At 45.2% G+C, this 23,640-nt stretch overlaps 1 protein-coding gene across 7 annotated transcripts in view; it reads right to left on the bottom strand.

The window, feature by feature from the left end:
* DAB1 (DAB adaptor protein 1) overlaps window positions 1–23,640 on the bottom strand; it is a 1,173,077-nt gene that overhangs the window by 256,841 nt on the left and 892,596 nt on the right. For all 7 annotated transcript variants that reach the window (XM_060305030.1, XM_060305010.1, XM_060305026.1 and 4 more), the window contains one exon: window positions 23,105–23,307. In XM_060305030.1, coding sequence (XP_060161013.1) covers window positions 23,105–23,171 — 67 coding nt within the window. In that variant the 5' untranslated portion in view covers window positions 23,172–23,307. The remainder of the gene's footprint in view (window positions 1–23,104; window positions 23,308–23,640) is intronic.

Genomic DNA, 23,640 nt, shown 5'->3' with positions numbered 1-23,640 from the left:
AAGTAATTCATGGCACCGGTACTGGCCAACCTGAACTGCTGCCAGTGACAGACAACATCAACCCTTTAGAAACCGTAATGGGCTAAATGGCAGTCCCCCAAATGATCTTTTTCATGTCCTAATCCATGGATCCTGTGTATGTAACCGTACTTGGAACAAGGGTCTTTGCAGATGCTTTTAAGTGAAGCATTTTGAGATAAAGAGATCGTTCTGGATTATTTGGGTGGGTCCTAAATCCAGTGACAAGTGTCCTGATAAGAGACACACAGAAGGGAAGACAGAGCAGAAAGAGATGCGGCCATAAACCAAGGGATGCCAGCAGCTGCCAGAAGCCAGAAGAGGCAAGGGACGGATTCTCCTCTAGAACTTCCGCAGGGACACACTGATTTTGGACTTCTAGCCTCCAGAATTGTGAGAGAGTAAATTTCTGTTATCTTTTTAAGGCACTAAGTTTGTGGCAATTTTTTACAGCAGCCTTGGGAAACTAATACAGAGAGTTACTTTTATCTCTGTTATCAAGACAAGGAAACTGAAGCTGAGAGAGGAAAGGTTTTCCCCAAGGTACACAGCTATCCATCATGCATCGGCAGAGATGAGATTCAGATCCGGACCTGTCTTACTCTGAAGCCTTTGTGCCCTCTGTGATGTCATGATTCTCTCAGGGGCAGCCTTCCTAGAGAGACACCTCCTGAGGTTCTCTGGGCAAGCTCTGATGCATACAGACGCCCGGGCCACAGGGCCACAGCACCTGTGTTTTTTGATAAACACTCTAGGTGGTTGTGGTACACGGTACGGCTGAGAAAGGTGGGGTTTTCACTCTCACAGTCCTGCACGAGTGCCCACTCCAAAACACACATCGTGTACTACAGAAGGCAAACTCAGAAGAACGAACCAGACCCCAACTTAAAAGCTGAGCCCTGGGACTTCCTTGGTGGCGCAGTGGTTAGGAATCCACCTGCCAATGCAGGGGACACGGGTTCGATCCCTGGTCCGGGAAGATCCCACATGCGTGGAGCAGCTAAGCCCGTGCGCCACGACTTCTGGGCCTGCGCTCTAGAGCCCGCGAGCCACAACTACTGAAGCCCTCGCGCCTAGAGCCCGTGCTCCACCAGAAGAGAAGCCACCGCAATGAGAAGCCCACCAAAATAAATAAATAAATAAATTTATTTTAAAAAACAAGCTGAGCTCTCCATTTCTTCCACAGGCATCCCCGCCGCCGCACGCCATGCTGCTACGTCATAAGACGTAGATGCGGGTCGGGGAAACAAATATATGGGCTGGTTCTAAACCAAAGCCATTCTAACTCCCCAAAGGGGTTGTTAAATCATTTCTAATTCCAAGAAGCTGAAGTAAATATTTAACATCTGATTCCTAACCCATAAGTATTTACACGTAGGGATTTCCCCATGTTTGACAAGCCCACCCGAGGTTGTACAGATTGAGCGAGTGTGACTAATGAAACCTTACAATCCCCCACGCCAAAGTGGGGAACATCTGGCCACTCCTGTAAGAGTCCTGATGCAGGGAACAGTCTGTGTGTGCCCGGGGTACAGCCATGATGGCTGAGAACTGCTAAGGGATTGAGGTTTGAACAGCTAGTTTAGGGAAGGAGAAGAAACAGTGACCTCCCGCCAAACCCCCCGCCAAAAAGAAAAGAGGAAACTGACCATGTTGCTAGAGTAAGTATCTTCCAAAGGGTCCTGTGGTATTTTCCATTTATTAACTTCATGGTAATTAACATTTAAAATGGGTTTCCAAAGTGAAAATAGTGATATAATTGCACTAGAAAATTCACCAAGAAATTCGCTTTGAATCTTCCTTTGAGAAACCTGGAATAACTGGAAGGATGTTAGCAGAGTCAATCCATCCAACCCATTCAGTTGAGATATCTGTATGTATACATAAAACTTTATTACGTTTACTTACTTTATTAAACGTGAGGCATCCTGCTAGGAATTGAAAAATAAAAAGACCAGGTTCCTTCCTTGAGAGGTCCTTACTCTCTTCCTAAATGCCTTGCAATAAAAAAAAAATTTTTTTAAAAAGAATTGTCACTTCTTAAATACCTACTATGTGCCAAGCCCTCTGTTAGGTTCTATTCATATACGGAATCTCTAATTCTAAAATCCCCATTTTCTGTGTGAGTAAAGAGGCTCTGCGGGTTAAGGAGCTTGTCCAGAGTTCTATTTCTCATATAGTGTGGAGCCAGGTTTCAAACAAAAGATCAGTTAGGGGCCAGTCAGATGAGCAGAGCCCTTGCCAGCTTTTCAAAGAGGGAATTTAATGTGGGGAATCCTTACAATGCTGTTGGAGAAGCTGAAAAGCCAGGGAAAAAGGAAGTGATCCGGGGATTAGCGAGAGCAGGAAGCTGCGACCAGCCCAGGGATTTACACCAACAAAAAGAGAGGAGGTGCTGTGACCAGAGCGCAGGAGATGGACTCAGCGAGGGGCGGCTGGAACTATGGCTGGGTTGCCCTAGAAGGCTGCAGCCATCAAGAGAGGAGCCACTGTCCAGCAGGACCTGGATCCACAGAGAAGACGCAGGGACTGCCACAGCCAAAAGCGGAAGCAGAGGGAAGGGGAGAAGCGCCCCAACCTCTCCCCTCGCCCTGCCCTCCAATCTCCCTCCAGGGCCTCCTACTGGCTGAGCCCAGCCAAAGCCCCAATGTCTGCAGAGTTTAGGGAAATGGAGTTTGCAAGGTCAGCTCCCTGGGGTACACAGAACACCCTGCCATGCACAGGTAGAGAATGAATGTGAGAGCAAACCGGCGAGTGATCAGGATACCAAGACCTGTCTTACTTCTCAGCCCTTGATCCTGCTGACAGAAGAACACTACGCCATCAGAATAAGCTGGGATCCAGTCTTGATGATCCCATTGTTCACCGCGTGACCACAAGAAAGCCACACAAGCCCTGGGCCTGTTTTGGAAGAGCATCCTGGACTTGTTATGCCTGGCCCCGCCCACTCACAGGGCTGATGTGAGGGCCAGGCAGGATGGCCTAGACAGTGGTGCTTTGTTGACTGTGAGGCCCATGTGTGCTTCTGAATTACACAGCAGGTTTTCTTTCACTTAACAATACCATACATCTAGACTCAGCCCCTCCTCCCTTCCTCCAGGATACTCCCATCAGCCACTTACCCTGAGATGCCCTTTGCTCTGCCCCAGCTACCTTGCTCACCTCTCCTCTTTCCAAGGATATTTTCTAGGGGCTGGAGAAAGGAGCAAGATTTCACATTAGGAAGTAACTGGCTGGTAGGGGAGAGGAGGTTAAGGATGGACTGAGGCTGCTGCCTGGTAATCCTCTCTAACTCATAAATGGCAAGAGGTAGCAGACAATCATTTCTTGTGACTGAAACAAGATCAAAGGATTAAGGGGTTTTCAGTAAAGAAGGGTTGGCGCTCCGTCATGAGAATTATAACAGTCAGGCTGCTGAAAAGAACAGCTTGCTAGGTGAAAGTCTGATAATATAGCCTAGGATGCCTGTGAAAAGCCTGAGTTCTTTCAGGGAGAAAGGCCAAGGAAAGGGCAGAGCACTGGGTGTCTGCCCAGGAAAGCTGTCGTCACATCCCAGACAAGCCTGTTTGTGAACCTGCCTGCTGCCCCGGGAGGTGAGGGGTTACTGTCTGAGCCTTCGAGGTCTTCTACTAAAGGTGATGGCAACACCCACCGTTTCTCAAGCGCTGATCCCAGGCACAGCGCCCTGGATACCATCTCATACTAGCCCTCACCCTGTACAGCAGACAGAAGTATTCTCCTTCAATAAATGAACAGACTGAGACACGGTAACAAGCACTTTATTTAAAGTCACTCCAGTAACAACAGAAGTTACTAAGAACAGCTATATTTGTTGAGTACTTACTACACACCAGGCACCATGCTAAAGTGCTTCACAGTTAGGCCCCAAACCATGAGAGATACTGGTCTTCTCAATCAACAATGAAGGACCAGGATCTGAGAGAGGCTGAGTAAGGGGCTTGTGGTTACCATGTTCAGAAGTGTCGGAAGCAAGATTCGAATCCACGTCTCTCTCCCACGAGAGCTCTTAATGGCCATTCATCATGGCTTCGTTTGTTCGTTCACTCAGCGAATACTTACTGGGCACCTGCTTTGTACCAGGCACTGGTGGAGATGCGGGCTGCACTACAGTGGACACAGCAGAGTCCTCAGGAAGTGGGCGCTCTCATCTGTGACACCGCAGTGTGCTGGGGGACAGGTCCTCCACCAACAGGCCTGGAGCACCTTAGCGCCAGGTACCACACTTGGCCCTATCACACTGTTCCTAAGTGGCAAGGCCAGTGGGAAGGTCACGCCTGTGCTGTGTCATCGACTAACACCCTGCCTCCGTCTCAGCCCCTCAGCTCTCACAGGCAGGCTCTGGGGTGGGTATTCCGGGGCGGGTATGGCGTGAGCCCTGGGTTTTGAAGACTTTTCACTCCAAGACCTTTAGGTCAGTCACCCAAAGTAAAATGAAACTTGGAAAAAGCTAGAGCAAAAACGCCTTTGTAAGCCCTTCCTCAGAAAGGTTAAACCTGACACCTTCCAGCTGGTTTAAGCAGCTCAAGAGATGCTGAGTGAACAGTTGCCAACCCAGCTCATTAAGTCCCCCAAGTTTTCATCCTTCCCAGGCTAATTGGCATTAGTGGGTGGGGCACTGGACGGCTATCAAGTGGTGAGCTGCGGCAGGCTCTTTAACATTCAAAACCTAAAGACTTTGGGATCAAAGACACAGAACATGACTCTCCATGAAAAGTGGCAGTCCCGTCCATGCTCTGCTCCTGTCCTCACGGATGTTTAGGGCATCTGGGCAGGAGAGGGCTGGGGACAGATGTTTCTCTGCCCAAGGGACCATTTCGTGTTGTCACTAGGAAGTATTTCTCATTGCGCGTTGCAATTATGTGTCTGTTTCCCCAGTGATACTCAATTCTGTAAACATTTACAGAGTACCTACTGCATGGCAGGCACTGGGCAATGAGAGGGGTTTGCAAAGAGGAGCTAAATCCCATCCCTGCTCGCTAGAGGCAGGACCTGATGGGAAGACAGACACGGGTTGAGGAAAGTGCAACACAACCTGAGAGCTAATGCAACAAAGGCCACAGCCCAAAATCCAAGTGGTGCAGGGAAGGGCCTAGCCATCCTTGTTCCGCTGGTCCAGGAAGGCTTCTTGGAGGAAGTGACATCTAAACTGAATCTTTTTAGTAACCATAGGTATTCAGCCCATGCCTCTTTACTTTGCATAGTGATCCCCTCCCATCACCCACAGGGAGGGCTGTAACCCCTATTGTCACATTATATGTCCCTAACTCTTGAAGAGATCAGGGGTGACCACCGTCAGAACTGGGCAAGCTTTACAGATTTTCTTTCCCCAGAATATCTGGAATTGGGATCCCGTGACTCAGTCTTAGTTGGGAATCAGTAAAGCTGGCCATGAGCACAGTGACCAAGGCAAGCCTGCTGCATTGGGGGGCACAGCAGGGGGCTGGGGAGCAGGAAGTAGGGCTAAAGAAAAGCAAAGGACAATAGCTCTGGAGAGACAGGAGGGGGACACATCAGTGTCTGGCTTCCCAGGGCGGGGCTCACGCGTGCCCTCAGGACACCCAGCCTTCCAGATTGCTTCTTTTATGAGTAGGTTCTATTCCAAGCAACAAATGACTCTGGAGGGAGGCCAATGTGAAGGCTGAGCAGGGAGCCGTAAAGCGGCACGGTGTGCTTGGGGACCGACAGGTGACACTGGAGCGCTCAGCTGTGACCTCCTCGAAGGCATGCAAGGGGCAGGCGGTGTCTTCTCACCATCAACAGCACCTCCAGCACAGAGCCAGGCAGAGATGGATGCGTGCACATGGTCTTGACGGTCCACGCCTCACAAACCTTAGGCTCCCAAGACTCGGCATGATACATGGGCTTTGGTTTTCTCATGGTCACAAGAGCAGCAAACTAGTGTTATATATATATATATATCTATCTCCAAGCATGCATATATATATATATATATATATATATATATATATATATATGCGCTTGGACATTTATACATATGATTTCATTTGGTCTGAATTATCTCCCTAAGAGATGGGTCCTAACACTTCCATTTTACACATATGGACATGGGGGCTTAGAGAATTGTAGAAGGTGCCCAAGGTCACATAACTTAATAATGGCAGAGCTGTGAAAGTTCAATTTGTAATTCTGAAGACATTAACACAACTGCTAGCCTATACTCTAAAGAACACTTGCCTCACTGTTTGTGAAGGTTGACAGAGTTGACTTAAATAAGGCCCTGGGCACGCTGGCCATTGGAAAGATGTTCAAGAAATGTGACTTCCCGGCCTTCCTGGCAACGGGGAGTGGTGGGTACAGGGATTAACGGGCCGGCCATTCTCCTTGTGTGCGTGTGGGAAGAACACTGGGTACTAAGAGCGCTTCCTTCTCAGGCTGTCCATCTCCTCTTTTTTTGGTCCTTGCAGGCTGGGAAAGGGCAGAATGTTCTGGAACTTGTTGGACTAACTGGCCAGAGAATCTAGGACCCTGATCTCATTGAGGTTCACCTTTTACCCCACATTTACCCACCTTTGTCTGAGGGAGGGTGACCCGTGGAGAGGAATCTTAATGGCCAAATTGCACGAAACGGCGTCTAGTTGAAGAAGTTAGAGGGAACGTCTCATAGCAACTTTTGTATCAGTTTGGTACAACGTGGGGGCCATGAGAATGCATCTCGCAGACCACCAACTGCAGGGAAAGAAACAGACCCATTGCCCCAGCGGCTGCACTCAGAAATCCACTAAGGAGAGCAGTATGGAGTTTCCTTAAAAAACTAAAAATAGGGGCTTCCCGGGTGGCGCAGTGGTTGAGAGTCCGCCTGCCAACGCAGGGGACACGGGTTCATGCCCCGGTCCGGGAAGATCCCACATGCCGCAGAGCGGCTGGGCCCATGAGCCATGGCCGCTGAGCCTGCACGTCCGGAGCCTGTGCTCCGCAACGGGAGAGGCCACAACAGTGAGAGGCCCGCGTACCACAAAAAAAAAAAAAAAGTCTGTAATAACCTGAAAAGAATCTGAAAAAGAATGGATATATGTATATGCATAACTGAATCACTTTGCTGTACACCTGAAACTAACACGACATCGTAAATCAAATATACTCCAATATAAAATAAAAACTGAAAAAAAAGAGAAAGAAATCCATCTACACCAAGACTATGCTTCCCACAAGCTGTTCCCAGCCAAAGACAGAGCCGGGCAGGGATACTCTGGCAGGCCCATTCCCAGGAGACAAAGGACTCCTCTGATGAGTGACTTTGGTTCACGAACTCTACAAAGTCCTTGTGGATGTCTAAGATGCTTCCATCCATCCTTTCTTCCTTCCTTTCTTCCTTCCTTCCCTCTTGCTTTCACTCAGGGTCAAACCGGCATTATGGTCTGATGGCTCCCCTAAGGCTCTTCTGGCTCCCTCCCCATTTTTTCTCTCAGGCACAAAGAAATCTCTTCATCACCCCATGTCCTCACCTCCTATATCTGATTGGAATCCTACAAGCTCTTGACTCCGCCAGCTGCTGTTGAAATTGGAGCCTGGTGAGCAGAGGCAGAAAGGAAGAACTTGAGGCTCCTGTTGCAAATGAAAACGCCTGACGCAATAGATAAGCTGGGACCATGTGTTAAAGGTGTACCCTCCTGATGCAATCTTACTCCATTGATTTTCATCGCTGAAGTTACTGGGTACCCTGGGCATTTTCTGAAGTGTACCAACCTCTGCAGCTGGCTTCGGCAGGATTTTAGGATGATTTCCCCCATCAAGATGGATAATCCTTCAGCTTGGAAATGGAAGATCATAATGCTTTGCCAATCTACTCTGATCCCAGAGAAAATGGACCGATAAAAGTAGATGATACCAAGGTTTAAAGCCACCCCTTCTAACGCAATCTGCTCAAAATTAAAACTCAGCAAGGCATAGTGAGACGACTTTTCAGCCTGTCATTCTTATAAAACAGAGATACTAAATAGGTCCCCAATTTTCTTACTGAAATAAATTTTCTTTACTAAAAATAAAAATAGAAGCTAGTGTGGTGGGCAGAGTTCTAATTTGGAAGTGGGAGCTACACCCCTCACTCAGCTTTGGGCTCTGAGCAAGTTGCCTCCCATGAATGTCAGTTTCCCCTTTTAGAAAGCAACCTATGGGCTTCCCTTGTGGCGCCGTGGTTAAGAATCCGCCTGCCAATGCAGGGGACACGGGTTTGAGCCCTGGCCCGGGAAGATCCCACATGCCGCGGAGCAACTAAGCCCGTGCACCACTACTACTGAGCCTGCGCTCTGAGCCCACGAGCCACAACTACTGAGCCCACATGCCACAACTACTGAAGCCTGTGTGCCTAGAGCCTGTGCTCCGCAACAAAGAGAAGCCACCACAATGAGAAGCCCGTGCACCAGAACGAAGAGTAGCCTCCGCTCGCTACAACTAGAAAAAGCCCATGCTTAGCAACGAAGACCCAACACAGCCAAAAATAAATAAATTAAATTAAAAAAAAAAAAGAAAGCAACCTATTATTATCTTGAATGAGTTGTGACAAGTAAAACATAGAACAGTGCCTGGTATGTAGTAAGTGCTCAATAAACATTAGCTATCACAGTATTATTAATAACAGTGTCAGGATCATTGGTTTATCATGCAGATTAACTGAGATAACAGTATCTGGCATATTTCAGGCCCCGGGCAAATGCTTACTTTCTCTGAATCTAAACCATGAGCTTCAATACTTAAAAAAAAAAAAGTGACTAATGCAAGTTTCCTCTTTTAGAGGCAGGGGAGGGGAAGGTGGAGGAAGAGAACTCATGTTGAACTAAGGTCTGGAATAGGGTGTTTGTCTTCATTTCCTTTCAAGATCTTTGTTGCATTTTTTGTTTGATTGCAAGCAGTTCTGATCCTCCTGATGGGTATGTGTGCTGTGCTCTCAAGAAGATAAAAAGAGCGAGCATAAAACTATATATACACAAACAATGATGCATGCCAAGGACAGAACATTTCCAGTAGACCTGGTCTATAAATTGTCATTTAAATTTGCAATTTAAAAACACTGTCTGACTTTTTGATTTAGCTGACTGTACGTGAGAGACAAATAATGGAATCCTAATAAGCAAGGTTTAAATGACATCTCCAGTCTCCCAGACAGAGAGGGCAATGGGAGAATTCTAAAAAGAGAAAATAAATCTACCAAGAATAGGAAAGACGACCAGAACTAAATAGTTACCCATATCACTTGATGACAGATACCAGGAAAATGTATTTTTGACTGTTTAAAATTCAAATCCTTAACAGACGAAGGCTAGGTTATCAGCTGGAAAACCCCAAAGTCATTGTGAGGGGACAAGGCTGAGCTTGGTTTTTACATTTCATCACATTAAAATAGATGAACCAAAAAATCAAGGCACCAGGACAACGTATTAAAGTTGATAAGCTGAGGTTAAAAGATTTGAACGGCAAAAAGCACCGGAGCTCAGAGGCATCCATTGGCAAAGCTCAATTCCAAGGCTGTACCAGAATGGTGGCCCCCCCTGGTGGCCCTCCCACAAAGGGAAGCCCATCCCAAAGTCTCGCTTTCCTCTCGCTGCAGGAAACGAGTTAGCATCTTCCCCCGGCCACAAAAGACAAACCCTGCATCGGTTCAAGGAGGAAAACAGAAATGAATCATCAGCTACTGAAAGCAATTCTGTATGCCCCAGCTTCAGGAAGATTTGGCAAAGTTGGGAATCGACCATTGAAAAATGGCAACAATGACAGAAGAGGTGGAGGAGGTGTTTCGTGACTAAAAGCTAAAGAGAATGAGATCACTTGGCATTTTTGTAAATGATGATTGTAAAAAGTTTATAATGACATGGAACAGCCTAAATTGTAAGGTTTAGTGAGAATTAAATATGCAGGAGGACCAAACTAGAATGTATGTGTTTGCATGCTTAAGTGCGTACACTCTTGTGCAGAAAAAAAATAAAAGATTGAAAGGAAATATACCAGAGTCTTAACTGTTCTCACTCAAAGCCAGGATATGACTTCAGAATCCTCTACACAGTGCCTGAGGCAGCTGTTAAAATCGACTGGCATTGGCAAATTACACAAAATCTATTTGCAATCTATAACTTTGAGAGCAAGAGGAGAAGCTACAGTAATCATTATTTTAAAACATCAAAGGAAAACTAATGGGATATAAATTACTGATTCTAGGATAATGTAGGCCAAAGGCCAAAGAATTACCTCTGTAATACAGCCTGCTCTATTGTTCAACACATGCTTAATGAGCACATACTATGTGCCTGGTCCTAGGCATAACAAGAAATGAATAAAATTTGTATATATCTTGAAGGAGCTTTTACTCAAGAAGAGGGGGCAGCAAGTTGCTGCCCAGCGAGATGTCTGATCTGCTGGCCTTCCTTCCGTTCACTGGAAGACAGGGTAGGATTTATTTTTCACAACTGGGATTTAAATCTAATAGGTAGATAATGTCTATAATAATAGATATTTTGCAAAGCATCCATTGAACGAGAAAAAGAAAGCTGAACTCCAAGAGTCTTTTAAATCTCACAACCCCTGGGAAGTCCTTGGAAACTTGGTTATCTCTGCTCTGGGATTTTAACTTACTGCAATGAACTATAATTGCTTCTCAGTTGTCTGTCTTTCATATTAGATTTTAAGTTCTTTAAGCCCAGGACTTGTTAACAATCTTCTTCTGTGGCCAGCACTCTGCATGGCTTTAGAAAAAGTTCACAAATGGAATGAAGGAAAGAAGGTAGGAAAGAGAAGGAAGGAGGGAAGAAAGGAAGGCACTCAAAGAACTCCAGCCAGTAGGTTATTTATTAAAAGCTACTATGGGGGCTTCCCTGGGGGCGCAGTGGTTGAGAGTCCGCCTGCCAACGCAGGGGACACGGGTTCGTGCCCCGGTCCGGGAGGATCCCACATGCCACGGAGTGGCTGGGCCCGTGAGCCATGGCCGCTGAGCCTGTGCGTCCAGAGCCTGTGCTCCGCAACGGGAGAGGCCGCAACGGTGAGAGGCCCGCGTACCACCAAAAAAAAAAAAAGCTGCTATGGTCTACAAAGCACACGGAATTGGAGATCAGACTGCTCAGGTTCAAACCCTCACTCTGCTGGCTTCTAGCCTTGGGCAGGCTACTGAATCTCTATGACTCCAGGTTTCTACACATCCATGTGAAATGTGAAAAGAAAATGAGATTAAATATGTGACATGCCTGGTGCACCATATTCTTCTCCCTATGGAAATGGTTTCATTTCCTACAAACTTATATCCCTTCTACTGTTTAATCACAGCCTCAGCCTGACCAAAGGCCACTGGGTACTCGGCTAAGATAGCAGGAACAAGTCGTGCAGAGCCTCGGGAAGCAAAGGCTAGAAGCGACCTGGGAGAGTTACACATTTCCCATCTGCTATCATGCATCAGGCTACCTTTCCTAAGTCCAGCCTGACTCCAGCACTCACGGCTACCCATCACAGCATCAGTGCTATGTCCGTCGTCTTTAGCACACACTTCCATATTGCTGTTAATAAAGGACGTGGGGATGTTCATTTGCCCAATGATAGGGGTCCTGATCCTTCTTAGGATCACATAATAAGAACATTTTTCATTGTTGGAGATAATTCCCCTTCCCGGGCACCTTTGTCAAAGGCAGTTTCCAACAGTCCCGTACATCATCCTGAAATACATGATAAGATTTAAGATTTAGGTCTGCTATTCATCATATGCTGGGCTTCTTCCAATGCGAGTGCCTGCGTGGCTTTTCTTGCCTCTAGTTTAACAATCGGAACGCACGTTTGCCCTAGAGCAGTAGCGCCAGCCAGGGAAGGCTGCAAGACTCAAGCGACCACAGTCCCCAACTGGAAGGAAGTGAATCTCTAATGCTGATACAGAAACTCTTTATAAAAGTAAAAGTGGCACATATTGCCACTAATATGCAAGAGGAACCAGACCTGTAGGAAATGAGCTTTCACTGAGGTTTTATTCAACGGCCACTACTGGAAAAACGCAGAATGTAGCAAAAAGATCCTGTGCTTTGGATCATTTAGATCTGAGTTTGAAATTCCTGCTCTTCCAGGGACTTCCCTGGTAGCACAGTGGTTGGGAATCCACCTTCCAACGCAGGAGACGTGGGTTCGAGCCCTGGTCCAGGAAGATCCCACATGCCGCGGAGCAACTAAGCCCGTGCGCCACAACTACTGAGGCTGCGTGCCACAACTACTGAAACCCGTGTGCCACAACTACTGAAACCTACGCACCTAGAGCCCATGCTCTGCAACGAGAAGCCACCGCAATGAGAAGCCCACACACCACAAGGAAGACCCAACGCAGCCTAAATAAATAAATAAATAAAGTTCCTGCTTCCATTTACACGATGGGTAACCATGAACAAACTGTGAACTTACCTTAGTATGTTTCTTCATCTGCAAAATGGGAGTATTACCGACCCCATAAATCTCTTGTATTCTCATTGTATTCTCTGCCTGCATTGAGTAGTCATGAAATTAAGGTCATTTTCCATTTTTCCATTTTCCCCACTGGCAACTCTTTAATAACTTCTCTCCTCCCAGCTTTGAGAGGATAAAATGATGCCCAAAACACAGTCCCCGCCATCAATCCAGGAAGGAAGAGAAGCCTATAAGTGCAATCCTAACAGATGGAAGAAAGAAAGGAGAGCTTCATCTGAATTAAAAAACATTTTTTTAAATAGTATGCTGAGAATCACAGGGAAAGGAAGGTTTAATTCCATTTATGAAGACGCTAAGGAAAAGCTTCAGGGAAGTGCTATCTAGCTGGCTCTCAGAGGATCAGATGAAACTTGACAGGCAGACAAGAGAGAAGGGGACTTTTTCCAGGTTGAAAGGAGAGCTGAAACAAACTCACGCATGCTCAGGGAAGGCCAAGCAGGTCACTGCGTGCAGAATGTGCCAGGTGCAGATAAGACACATGTATTTGGTTGGCCGAAAAGTCCGTTCGGGTTTTTCCATAACATCTTTTGGAAAACCCCGAACGACCTTTCTGGCCAACCCAATAACATCTGCTGACTGGATGGGGAAGACGGAACCACAGGGCTCTTCAGAGCATGGAGTCTGAGGTTACAGCATTCACTCCGTCTGGCCTCTCCGATTTCTGTTTTTTCCCCTGTAAACGTGAGATTTCAAATAAGGATCTACCTCCAAGGGTTGGTCTGCGTGAGAAAATACATATAAAGGGTTGAATACATTGCCTGGTATTTTGTAACTGCAGACAGAGAGCAGCTACCTTCATCACCAGCATCCTCGCTATTATTTCTGCTGTGGAGATGCCCACTGGAAGGTAAGCTGAGCTGATGATACTATTCGTAGATTTGGGGCATTTGCAAAATCAGAGCGCCTGCTCCAAATTTAGATCTAAACATGCATTTCGATTTATACACAGTCAAAATCCTTCAAATTCCCCTCAGCTTGACCTCTGTAAAGACTGGAAGACATCTGGAAAGCCTGGACTAACTGGCATCCTCCTTAAGAAAGGGAATTGTTTCCTTCTCAGCCTGTGGAGCCCTTGTGTGTGGCAACCTCCCACACACCACAGTCACGAGGGGTGAAGAGTTAGGGCTTCTGTGCTTTTCTAACTCCCTTTCTGCCTCCACCACACGGTCTGCCGTCATTCCTTTCTGCTGCCAAGGCCACCTCAACCTAATGATGCGGCTATTGGAATCCGCAGAGAGATGTCTTTCAGTGTAAGTATCACTTGGTAATTAATAAGAGGACACCCATTCAATAGGGAGCAGCTTAGTCCACTGTTAAGCACAGGGACAGGCTCTGGGGTCAGAGAGATCTAGGTGCAAATGGGTCCCTAACTTGCCACATGCTGTGTGGCCTCAGGTAAGCTGTTCACCAATCTGAGCCTCAGCTGCTGCTCACGAAAAATGGGAGTGCTCGCCTAGTGGTTGTTTTCAAGCTTAAATGAGACATCTCCACTCCACCCTCTCCTCTGCCTTTGACCTACGGGTGCTCTCTTGATGGACGGGGTAGAAATGTGCAATCTTGTGACATGTATTCTGACCATCCCAGAAGCCGTGTTGCAATAGGAGGGGGTTGCTGACATCCCAAAATACCTGGGACCTTTGCTCAGCAAACCCACTTGGATAATAAAAACCCCATGCTCTGGGCCACTTACTGATTATCTGCAAAGATGACTCTAGGACGCTGGGAAGGAGTGTACCCTTACCTGACTCACAGGACTCGGAGGGCTAATATGAAGGGCTTTGTTCTTCCAAACATCAAAATTCAAGCCCAGCCATGGCCAGGGGCAGCACACTGAGCTTAATGAAGCAGTGGGATGAGCTAATATGGCAAATCTTATAGCTCTTACTACCAATATGGCCCACATCACGCTGAATTATAGCGCCAGATGTGACCGGACACACATCGCAAAAGGAGAGTTTTAGTTCACTGAATGGGAGGAATTTTCAATGCCACGTAATAAGAATCTCTAGAGCCAGCTCTTAGAGGAGATGTTTGTGGTTTTGAATTTCCTTTCTGCTTGTGTAAATCATTCTCCCTCACACTTTATGATAATTAATTCAACAAGCATTTACTGAATACCTACCATGTTCCGAGTGCTGTGCTGGGAACTCATAGTTATTGGCAGAGACAGAGAAATAAGCAAAAAGTATAGGAAAAATGTGGCAGGTGTGATGTTTGAATAAGTGCAGGGTGCTATAGGAGCCCTCACAAATCCAGTCACGTGAGGCTTTCTCAGTCATAAGTTCATTCATTCACTTATTCATTCAACAAATATGGCTACACACCTACATCTTCCAACATTGTGCTTAGTGGTAAAAGTGAAGCCAGACACAGTCCCTGCACTCACAGAGCTCCCAGCCTAGAGTGATAAAGAGGAACAAAAAGATAATGATCAACAAAATAATGTATTAAGATGGGCAAAGTGAGGTGCTTTGAGAGCACACAGACTGGTCATGACCACAGCTGGGGATCACGTCGTTTGGGTTGCAGCAGGTCCCCAGAGCATTTCTGGGGAAAGTAATATCTAACTTGAAACTAAAGCAAAATTGGAGTTGGCTTTGAAGAGATTTCTTTTTTTTTTTTAAGTACTATTCCTGGAAGAAGAAAAAACATTTGCAAAATTCCAAATGTGAAAAACAACATGGCAGGATCAGGGGAATGAAATTAATTCAGTTGAGTCAGGGAGTGGAGTATCATTCTGGGAAGAGCGGTGAGGGATGTGACTGGAAAGATAAGGAGGGGTCAGACCGGGCAGGGCCCCCTTGAAGCCCCGATAAGCCACGTGGACTTTATCCTGAGGGCAGTGGGGCCCGTTCACGGAAGGGTCTGAAGCAAAGGTTGGACCTGATCGGATCTTCCCATTAGTGAGCAGTGTCAGGGACAGCTTGGAGACTGATGATTCTGAACACCTGAGGACTGCTCAAGAGGGGGCCAGGATGACAGATGAAGGTAGCCTGAACTATCTTGAGGAGAGGGGCAGCAGGGAGAGAGAGCATGAGTGCTTTGAGAGTTATTTAGGAGGCTGCAGGGGCTAATATTATTAATTAATTCATCGAGGGCACTGGGAAGCTCAAATGGTCAAGGATGAAGTCTCCGTCAGATGGCTGCTGGGTTCTGAGGGGTGAGCAGGGGGCAGCCCAGTGAACAGGGTGAGAAACACGACCCAAGTGAGGGAGCGGCACGCACCAAAGTCGCAGAGGTGCGTCCCGGGACCCAAGCTCAGGGTGGGTCTGGGCGCAGAGAGGGGGGACAAAGGGACAGAAGGAGCGGCAGGGACCAGATCTCAGAAGGCTGGCTTGCTGGGTTGCCCCCTGCGGCGTGCTGCTGGCGCTACGAAATATGTTCAAGGAGGAGAGGAGGTGTGCGGGAGGGTTTGAAGAAGGCCTGACTTCTTGTGAGCAAACTAGTTAGAACGAAGTCACCAATGAAACCAGAAGCGAGTTTGCCTTCAGGGAACGACCGCAAGGAGTGAGGTGTTCTCTAATAAGTTCAGGGCCACGTGCTCGTGGAGAATACAGAAGTCTCTCCCCACCACAGGTAACGTGATCCGGCAGTCAGTCTTTCCATAAAAACTAGACTTCTAGACCCACAACGGTATTCCCTCACTCTCAAACCCTTCAGCCCAAGAGTTTCATGGACCAACTCCAGAGAAATTTACGTTGTCTTGCTATTAAGTCCTTGATCTTGAATTTCCAAAGCCTGCAAATCACAGAGCCAGTGGAGACCCATTAGCTTACCAAGATCCAAAACCCTGACAAGACAGAACAGTGCCATAAATTTACATGAGGCGGCTGATCTGTTTCCATGCCCAACCCCCCTAAGAAGAGTATAGCCCCTTTGCACATTTCCCGACACCCCCATCAAGGCACAGGGCAAACCCACAGCATGCATTCCGGGAACAGGGCACCGGCTTTCACATCGGACAAACTTAGTGCTTTCCAGCCCACGCAGACAAGCCATGTGACCTGGGGCAAGTCTCTTGATCTCTCTGGACGTTATTTTCTTATGTGTTTCATGGGCCATGTAAGATTTGGGCTCATTAGGGACAACTTATCTAAAATGGCTAGCATGCAGGAAGCATGCAATAAATGATGGTTATTAATGAGTGTAGCTTGACAAAGTGGTCCACTTTCCTTTGTATTTCCTGTCCACCTTCCCAGTTATTCTTGGAACAAGCATCCTTTTGAAGATGGACCAGTACTTTTTTGTCACTGCCTGACTTCCCCATGCACCTCTGGAGAAAAGGGTACCTTCTACCCTTCTTTATATCCTCTGGCACTAAGAAAAGTGCTGCCTTTCAGGTAGTTAGCTGGGGGGCCAGAGGGGAAAGGGAAAATGTCCTTATCTTGAGTCTGTGTACAGAGAACTGTGTTAGCTGTTTGATATTTTTGACTCATGTAGTGTTCATTACAACACTTCGAGATAGGTCCTATTGCCTCCATTTTACAGATGAAGGAACTAAGGCTTGGAAAGATTAAGTAGCTAGCCTGAGATACACCTGTAGAAAACGTGCTGGGCCTTGACGCAAACTTCAGTCTATCGATTCTGAAGCGTGAGCTCTTCCAGGAGTCTTCAATGTAGAGAAGATGCAGCAAACGCACCACGAGCTTAATCCGAGAAAGGTAAGTTCTTGAGAAGCTATAAGCTCAAGCAACACCATCCGGGGAGTCATTCCTGGGTTCCAGCTCTGGCTCTACCACTAACCAACTGAACGACCGTAGGCAAGTCATTCTTCTCTTAAGAACTCATCTTGAAAAAGAGGCCCTTCTAGCCCCCCAAACACTAATTCCTTCTAACCTTTTAGTACTTCTAGAGAAGCTATTCATGTTTCGATGTATGCAGACATTCAGAGTATCGTGTTACTTGTATTTATTAAGTTGAAAATCCACTTGCTTTGGGTCAGGAAAGCAGTGAAAAGAGTTTCCATAAGAATTTTCTTTCTTATGATAAAAAAAGCAAGATTTTAATTAATAAATATAAATTTGGAGTAAAAACAAAACATAAAATTTATGAGTAGTCACAGAATAAATTAACATGAATTTTATTCACTAAAATGAATAAAAGTAGCCAAATGGAAAAAAGAATTTTTTTCAGGAAGGATGAGACCTACACAAATCAGAAGGGCCTCCCCTCAGGTGGAAATTCTTGGACTCTATGGACTGGCTGAAGTCAGAATCTCCTTCCCTGGTGTTTCTCTCCCCAGCAGAACATGGAGCTCCTGCATGGCTCCGGGCTGGGGCTGGATAAACATTTGTAGACAAAATAATTGCTTATTAATGCCTACCTACATTCCAAATTTGGCCGAGCAAATGTAAGTTGTACATCCACTGGGTGCCTGAGGAAACTAAAGCTCACGGCGTGGAAGTGACTTGCCTGAAGGTGAACAGCTAGAGGGTGGGGACCTGGCTTATGAACCCAAATGCAAGGTCTCGATGACCCCAAGTCTGCTTCCCCTGCAGGATAAAAGCAGCAGATAGAAGCAATGAAAAGGCAGCTCTCTCTGCACCGAAGGCCTGGTAAAAGGATTTTTTGAAAAATTAATCTCTCGGGGTCCTAAGGACCCAATGGGATAATAAATACGATAGCAGTTTATCAGCTCCTAAGTGGTAAACCAGGGATTATTAACAGAGGTCCTTCCCAGGGCTCACTGACCAGTTGAGGGATCAGGACCCTGAACATGGGATTCCTGAAACAATTCCTTATCACAATTGACCAGAATTTCCTAAGAAACCTCCCCAGAGTTTGCACAGCTACTGAGGCACACAGCCAGGGTTCAGACTCGGTTCAACGTGGCTCCAGAGCTAAGGTGTCTGCCGTGTGACCAACTTCTCCTGGATTCCATCAGGGCCTTGATTCTCGCAGCCCAGGCTTTCTGGGAGGAAAGATTGTTAGTGTCTTGTTGTTTTTGTTCACTGAGTTCTAATATAAGTAAAGGAAAGTGAATACATTTATTTCCAGGTATTTCTAGAAAATAAGGAGAAAATACTGAACCATGATCTCAGAAGGAAGAGGACAGAAAAGCTAACGTTAACCACATCACTGCCATGCTGCAGATCCCAAGCTGGTCCTTTACCCAAGATAATCTCGCTCGCCTTTCTGATAACAAGCAGAGTAGTAACACACCACACACACACACAATCACACACACACACACACACACACACACACACACACAATCACACACCCTTAAAAGACAAGGGTCAAAGAGGCTAAATAACCCATCTCTGGTTACACAGCAGATAAGAACAAGAGTTAGAAATTAAAAACCAGGTCTGTCTGACTCCAAAGTTAGTGCTCTTTCCAGGACACCAAGCTGCCAGATGGCACTGCCTGAAAAACTCCAGGCACTACCCCCAGAAATGTCTGTGTCTGCTCGTCCTGGGACCCGTTCCTCTACCACAGGCTTCTACTGGGTGTCCTAATGCCAGGATTACCACAGATTGTGTCAACTGATCTTCTCCCTTCGATGGCAGGTACCGAACCTGAAAACACACATTCTCTTCCTCCAGTCCTCCATCAACTTCCACTCCTAGAATAGGTACCGTCTGACAAGCTGTATGTGTAGTGAGTGACACAATCCAATAAAAATGAAATGAAGAAAACAACTTCATTTCTCACTACTTTCAACCCCTCCTTATTTGAATTGTCAATACTCTAGTTACATCTCATACTTGGCCTGTCTAGAAACTCATTTTGTGGTGAAATACGCTCCTGTGTGACTTGTTTTTGAATCTGTCTGACTTGCTTTCAACAGCCTGGGTTAAAGAACTGGAGTGACAGGTTTGTGAGGAATTATAAAGGGCTTCTTAACTTTCTTTTTGCTACTCTTTTTCATGAGAGATGCCTTACGTTGTCAGGTATTTTTTTAAGGAAATAAAATATCTGCCCCAGGAACCACCTAAATCTTGCCAAGAGAAGAAAAAACTTTACGATACTATAATATCAGGTAGTAAGATGAGAAATGTATTTATGACAGAATGTCAAATGACAAAGCACGATGTAAAATTGTATGAACAGTATAATCTCATATTATCCTGGAAAGTCAGTCCAGAAGGAAGTAACTTAGAATGTTAGTAAAAGTTTTTTTTTTTTTTTTTTTGCGGTATGCGGGCCTCTCCCTGCTGTGGCCTCTCCTGTTGCGGAGCACAGGCTCCGGACGCGCAGGTTCAGTGGCCATGGCTCACGGGCCCAGCCGCTCCGTGGCATGTGGGATCTTCCCAGACCGGGGCACGAACCCGTGTCGCCTGCATCGGCAGGCAGACTCTCAACCACTGCGCCACCAACGAAGCCCAATAAAAGTTATTTTTAATTTTTAGGATTATGCATGCTTACTTTGTCTTTTCTAATTTTCAGTAATAAGCATATATAACTTCTTAAAAGTCTAATAAAATTACTAAAAAATTCATATTTTTTCATAAAGAAGTCTAAAATTATTATGTCCTTACCACCAAAATCATTATATGAGGTTATCAACTTTGACCTATATCAGGCACAAAGATTGTTCAAGAAAAGAAAAATATATACCAATCGAGCTGATGAATATAGATAGAAAAATACTAAGTAAAATATCAAATTAAATCCACAGGGTATAGAAAATAAGACATCACAAACAGAAATGAAGATCAGAAAATCTATCAGTGAAAGCCATGACTTACTATTGATTTTAAACTAAAAGAAAATATATGTATAATCATTGAAATAAATATAGAAAAAGCATATGATAAAATTCAACATGAAAATTCAGGATTTAAAAAAAATAATTCCTAGAAATGATAAATGAAGGCAAACTAATAAAGAATATTTAGTAAATACTTAAATATCACACTTACAGGTAACTTAAGGCATTTCCATTAATTTAAGTAAAAGTTAAGGATACCTACTCTCTACTAGATATTATGACAGACCCAACCAATGGAATAAGATAAAGAAAAAGAACAAGTACTTAAGGATTGAAGAGGAAGCCAGAAACTTACTTACGAGGTTACATATTGCCTCAATAGAAAATCAAAGAGGGGTTAGAGAAAGTATTAGCAAAAGAGTTCAGTAAGACTATTGAATTCAAGATTCAAGATTGATATATAAACTGCTTATTTCCTTTCAAAGTTCTACTTATTTTCACCCAGTTAGCAATATTTGTTTAATGGAATACTTACTATCCCATAGCCAAAACTAAAGGACAGGAAATGAATTAACCCTGTTACCAAGCACATTCTCATTCTCTCTTTTTAATGTACGTGTGTGATTTCCTGCTGCCTTGGTCCAGACAAGGGTATCAAGAAAAAAACTATCTGTCACTGTTGCATAATTACAAACAATTGTAAAATCTTGCTCTGGGGCAAATCAGCTGTATACTTTTTAAGATCCCCTTAGGTAAGAGAAAACAATGTGATGATTCTGATGAAGATGAGGAAGAGAAGGAGGATAGAGTGAAAAAGGGAGAAGAGAAATAGGACAAAGAAGGGAGAGGTGGGAAAGATGGAGAAAGATGACAGGGAATGAAGGGGATGAGAAGAAGTAAGGAGAAGAGAAGGAGGGGGAAGGGGGAAGAAGAACACATGTAAACTTTGTAGAGTTTTTAACATATGCCCAGTTCTATACTGTTATATTTGCCTCATTTCAATTAATCTTCCTAGTGAGCCTTTGAGCTCTGTAATATTACATCTTCATTTTATGGGAAAGGAAACGAGGCTCAGAGAGGTGAAGTAACATTCTGAGGTCACACAGTTAGGAAGTGATATAGCCAGAATCTGAACCCAGGTCTGCCTGCCCAGACTTTATGGTATTAGCCACTCACTAGAGGACACTCCTTGCATAGGTGCTGTGCTGATTTTAGAGCTACTAAGGACGTGAAGGTCACCTTCACAGTCCCATTCCAAGTTCTCAACTAAGCCAATGTTCTGAAAAATCTGAATCCCCTCTTTAGAATGCTTCTGGTTTTGCATGTTAAAATTAAGAATGAAAAGATACGCACTAAGTACAATTTTTAATGCATTAAGCATTCAAGAGCACAAGTTCAGTGGAAAGGTTAAATTTGAAGCAAAAATATAACTTGTCAGTTTCCAGTGAAAAAGCATTTGAATTCTAGTACATACTGGGCTCTGCAATCTTTTTTTTTCCCCCCATGTAGCAGTTCTCCCAAGACCTGTTCTCTCACACACGTGCCTTCCTTCTATTATTCTTAGTCCATGATGCATAAAAAACAAGGTTTACATTAGGTTTCAGGGGACAAAATAGACTGCTTCCAAAATATTTGTGCTTCAAATCAACAGCTAAAGCAAAATTTATAGTCCTTTCTGGGGTTCTGGCTGTCCAAGAGCTGCATATGTATTACATTTATGTCCCTTGCTTCCTATGGAGTATCAGACAAATGCCATCAGAAGACATGACTGGGCAGGCACAGCAACGTCTCAAACAAATCACTGCCTATACAAAGCAACCAACGGCATCCTGTTTGCAGGCCCATACTGACAGATTTCAAGACCTGAAAGAGAGTTGTATTAATCCTCTTCCACGCAGTTTTAAAGACAGGGGAGGGAAAGAACTGAAACCACAGGGAGAAAACACACACCACACATACACCCACACACCCCTACACACGGAGCAACAAGTTGCTTACATCTAATTCCAACAAGGAGACGAACTTAATGAAAGACGTGGTCATAAAGCCATAGGAACAAATTCTCCAAAAATCGTGAACAGTGATAGAATTATTTTATTATCACACTATGCTTGCCAGTCTTCTCTACCAAATACCTATGTGCCTCCTCTGTGTCAGACACTTTCCAATTGTTGGGAGTTAAAAGGGTGAACAAGGGATCCAGCTCTGAAGGACTGTATAGTATAGCTGACACAGGGGGAAAAAAAAAAACAGGGTGTTTCTAAGAAAGTGAGCTACTAACAAAGTGCTAATGAAAGAAAACAAACAAAAGCAAATAACCCAATTTGGAGAGTAAGGGAAGGCCCTCCAGGAGGCCCCACTAAGCTCAAATCTGAAGAATAAGTAGGAGTCAGTGTTAAGAAAAAGCGGAGAGCAACAGAAGTATTTCAGGCTGAAGTGACAGTCCAGGGGTTCTCAACGTCTCTGGACCACCAGCATCAGTATCACCTGAGAATCTGTTATAAACGCATCTTGGGCCCCACCCCAGAGCTGGTGAACCAAAAGCTCTGGGGACGAGGCTCAGCAATCTGTGTTGCAACAAGCCTTCTAGGTGATTTCTGTGTGGCTGGAGTTTGAGAATCACCGGTATATGCAAAGGTGAACTACAAGACACAGAATGCCTGGAGGGCAAACAGGGTTGGGTGGGGAGGCAGCGCAGATCTGGGCAGAGATGTTGCTGGAGGGATGGGTAGAAATCAGGTCAGGAAGGGCTTTGTTTGCATATTATGAAAAGAATTTGGGATTTTACCCAGAGAATAAGGACGAGCCATTAAAACATGATACCGTGAATACAAAAAACACCAAATAATCTTGGTGATTATTTAAAAATACATGCAATCACAAAGATAGTACCAAATACCGTTCCAGAGGCAAAAAAACTCATTCCTGTACAATAGGTAGCCATTCGGAAAGGGACAGATTGAGCCCTACCTTTCTTTCTGGAATCTTTCTTGGCGCTGGTTTTCACAGCTACTTGAAGTTCTGTCTCAGTTGACATCCTACTAAATCCTTAGTCCACTTCACACAGATCCTGGGCCTCGGCCAGGCTCATTGAGGACTCCTCTCCAAGAAAACGACTCCGCCCTTCAGAAATGACACCCCGAGCTGCACATTCCATTCACTCCTTTCGAGCGCTGCAAATCAAGGGAAGAGAACATTCAGAATCACCACCCTGGTGAAGTTAGAAATTAGGAGGGAAAAAAGGAACCGTCAAACATACAGAAACAGGAAAACCTTGGTCTCCGTGTATAAACTGTTCACGTGGTTTCACTAAGCCATCAACAGGGTTCATACAACCAAGAGAATGAGAGGCCTTATCCGCAGAACTCACAATAGGTAATGCAAAACAGATCTTTAAAACTCTGGATTTTCAAGAGGAGCAAAACCCAATTCTTTATTTTCCATGTTTCTTATTGTCAAGCACTAGATGTCACCCAGAAGATACAGCACAGGCATATTTCCTGAGC

Source organism: Globicephala melas, chromosome 1, assembly GCF_963455315.2.
Source record: "Globicephala melas chromosome 1, mGloMel1.2, whole genome shotgun sequence".
Taxonomy (NCBI): domain Eukaryota; kingdom Metazoa; phylum Chordata; class Mammalia; order Artiodactyla; family Delphinidae; genus Globicephala; species Globicephala melas.
Note: the sequence above shows the minus strand (reverse complement) of the source record. Positions and strands in the feature narration are given on the sequence as shown.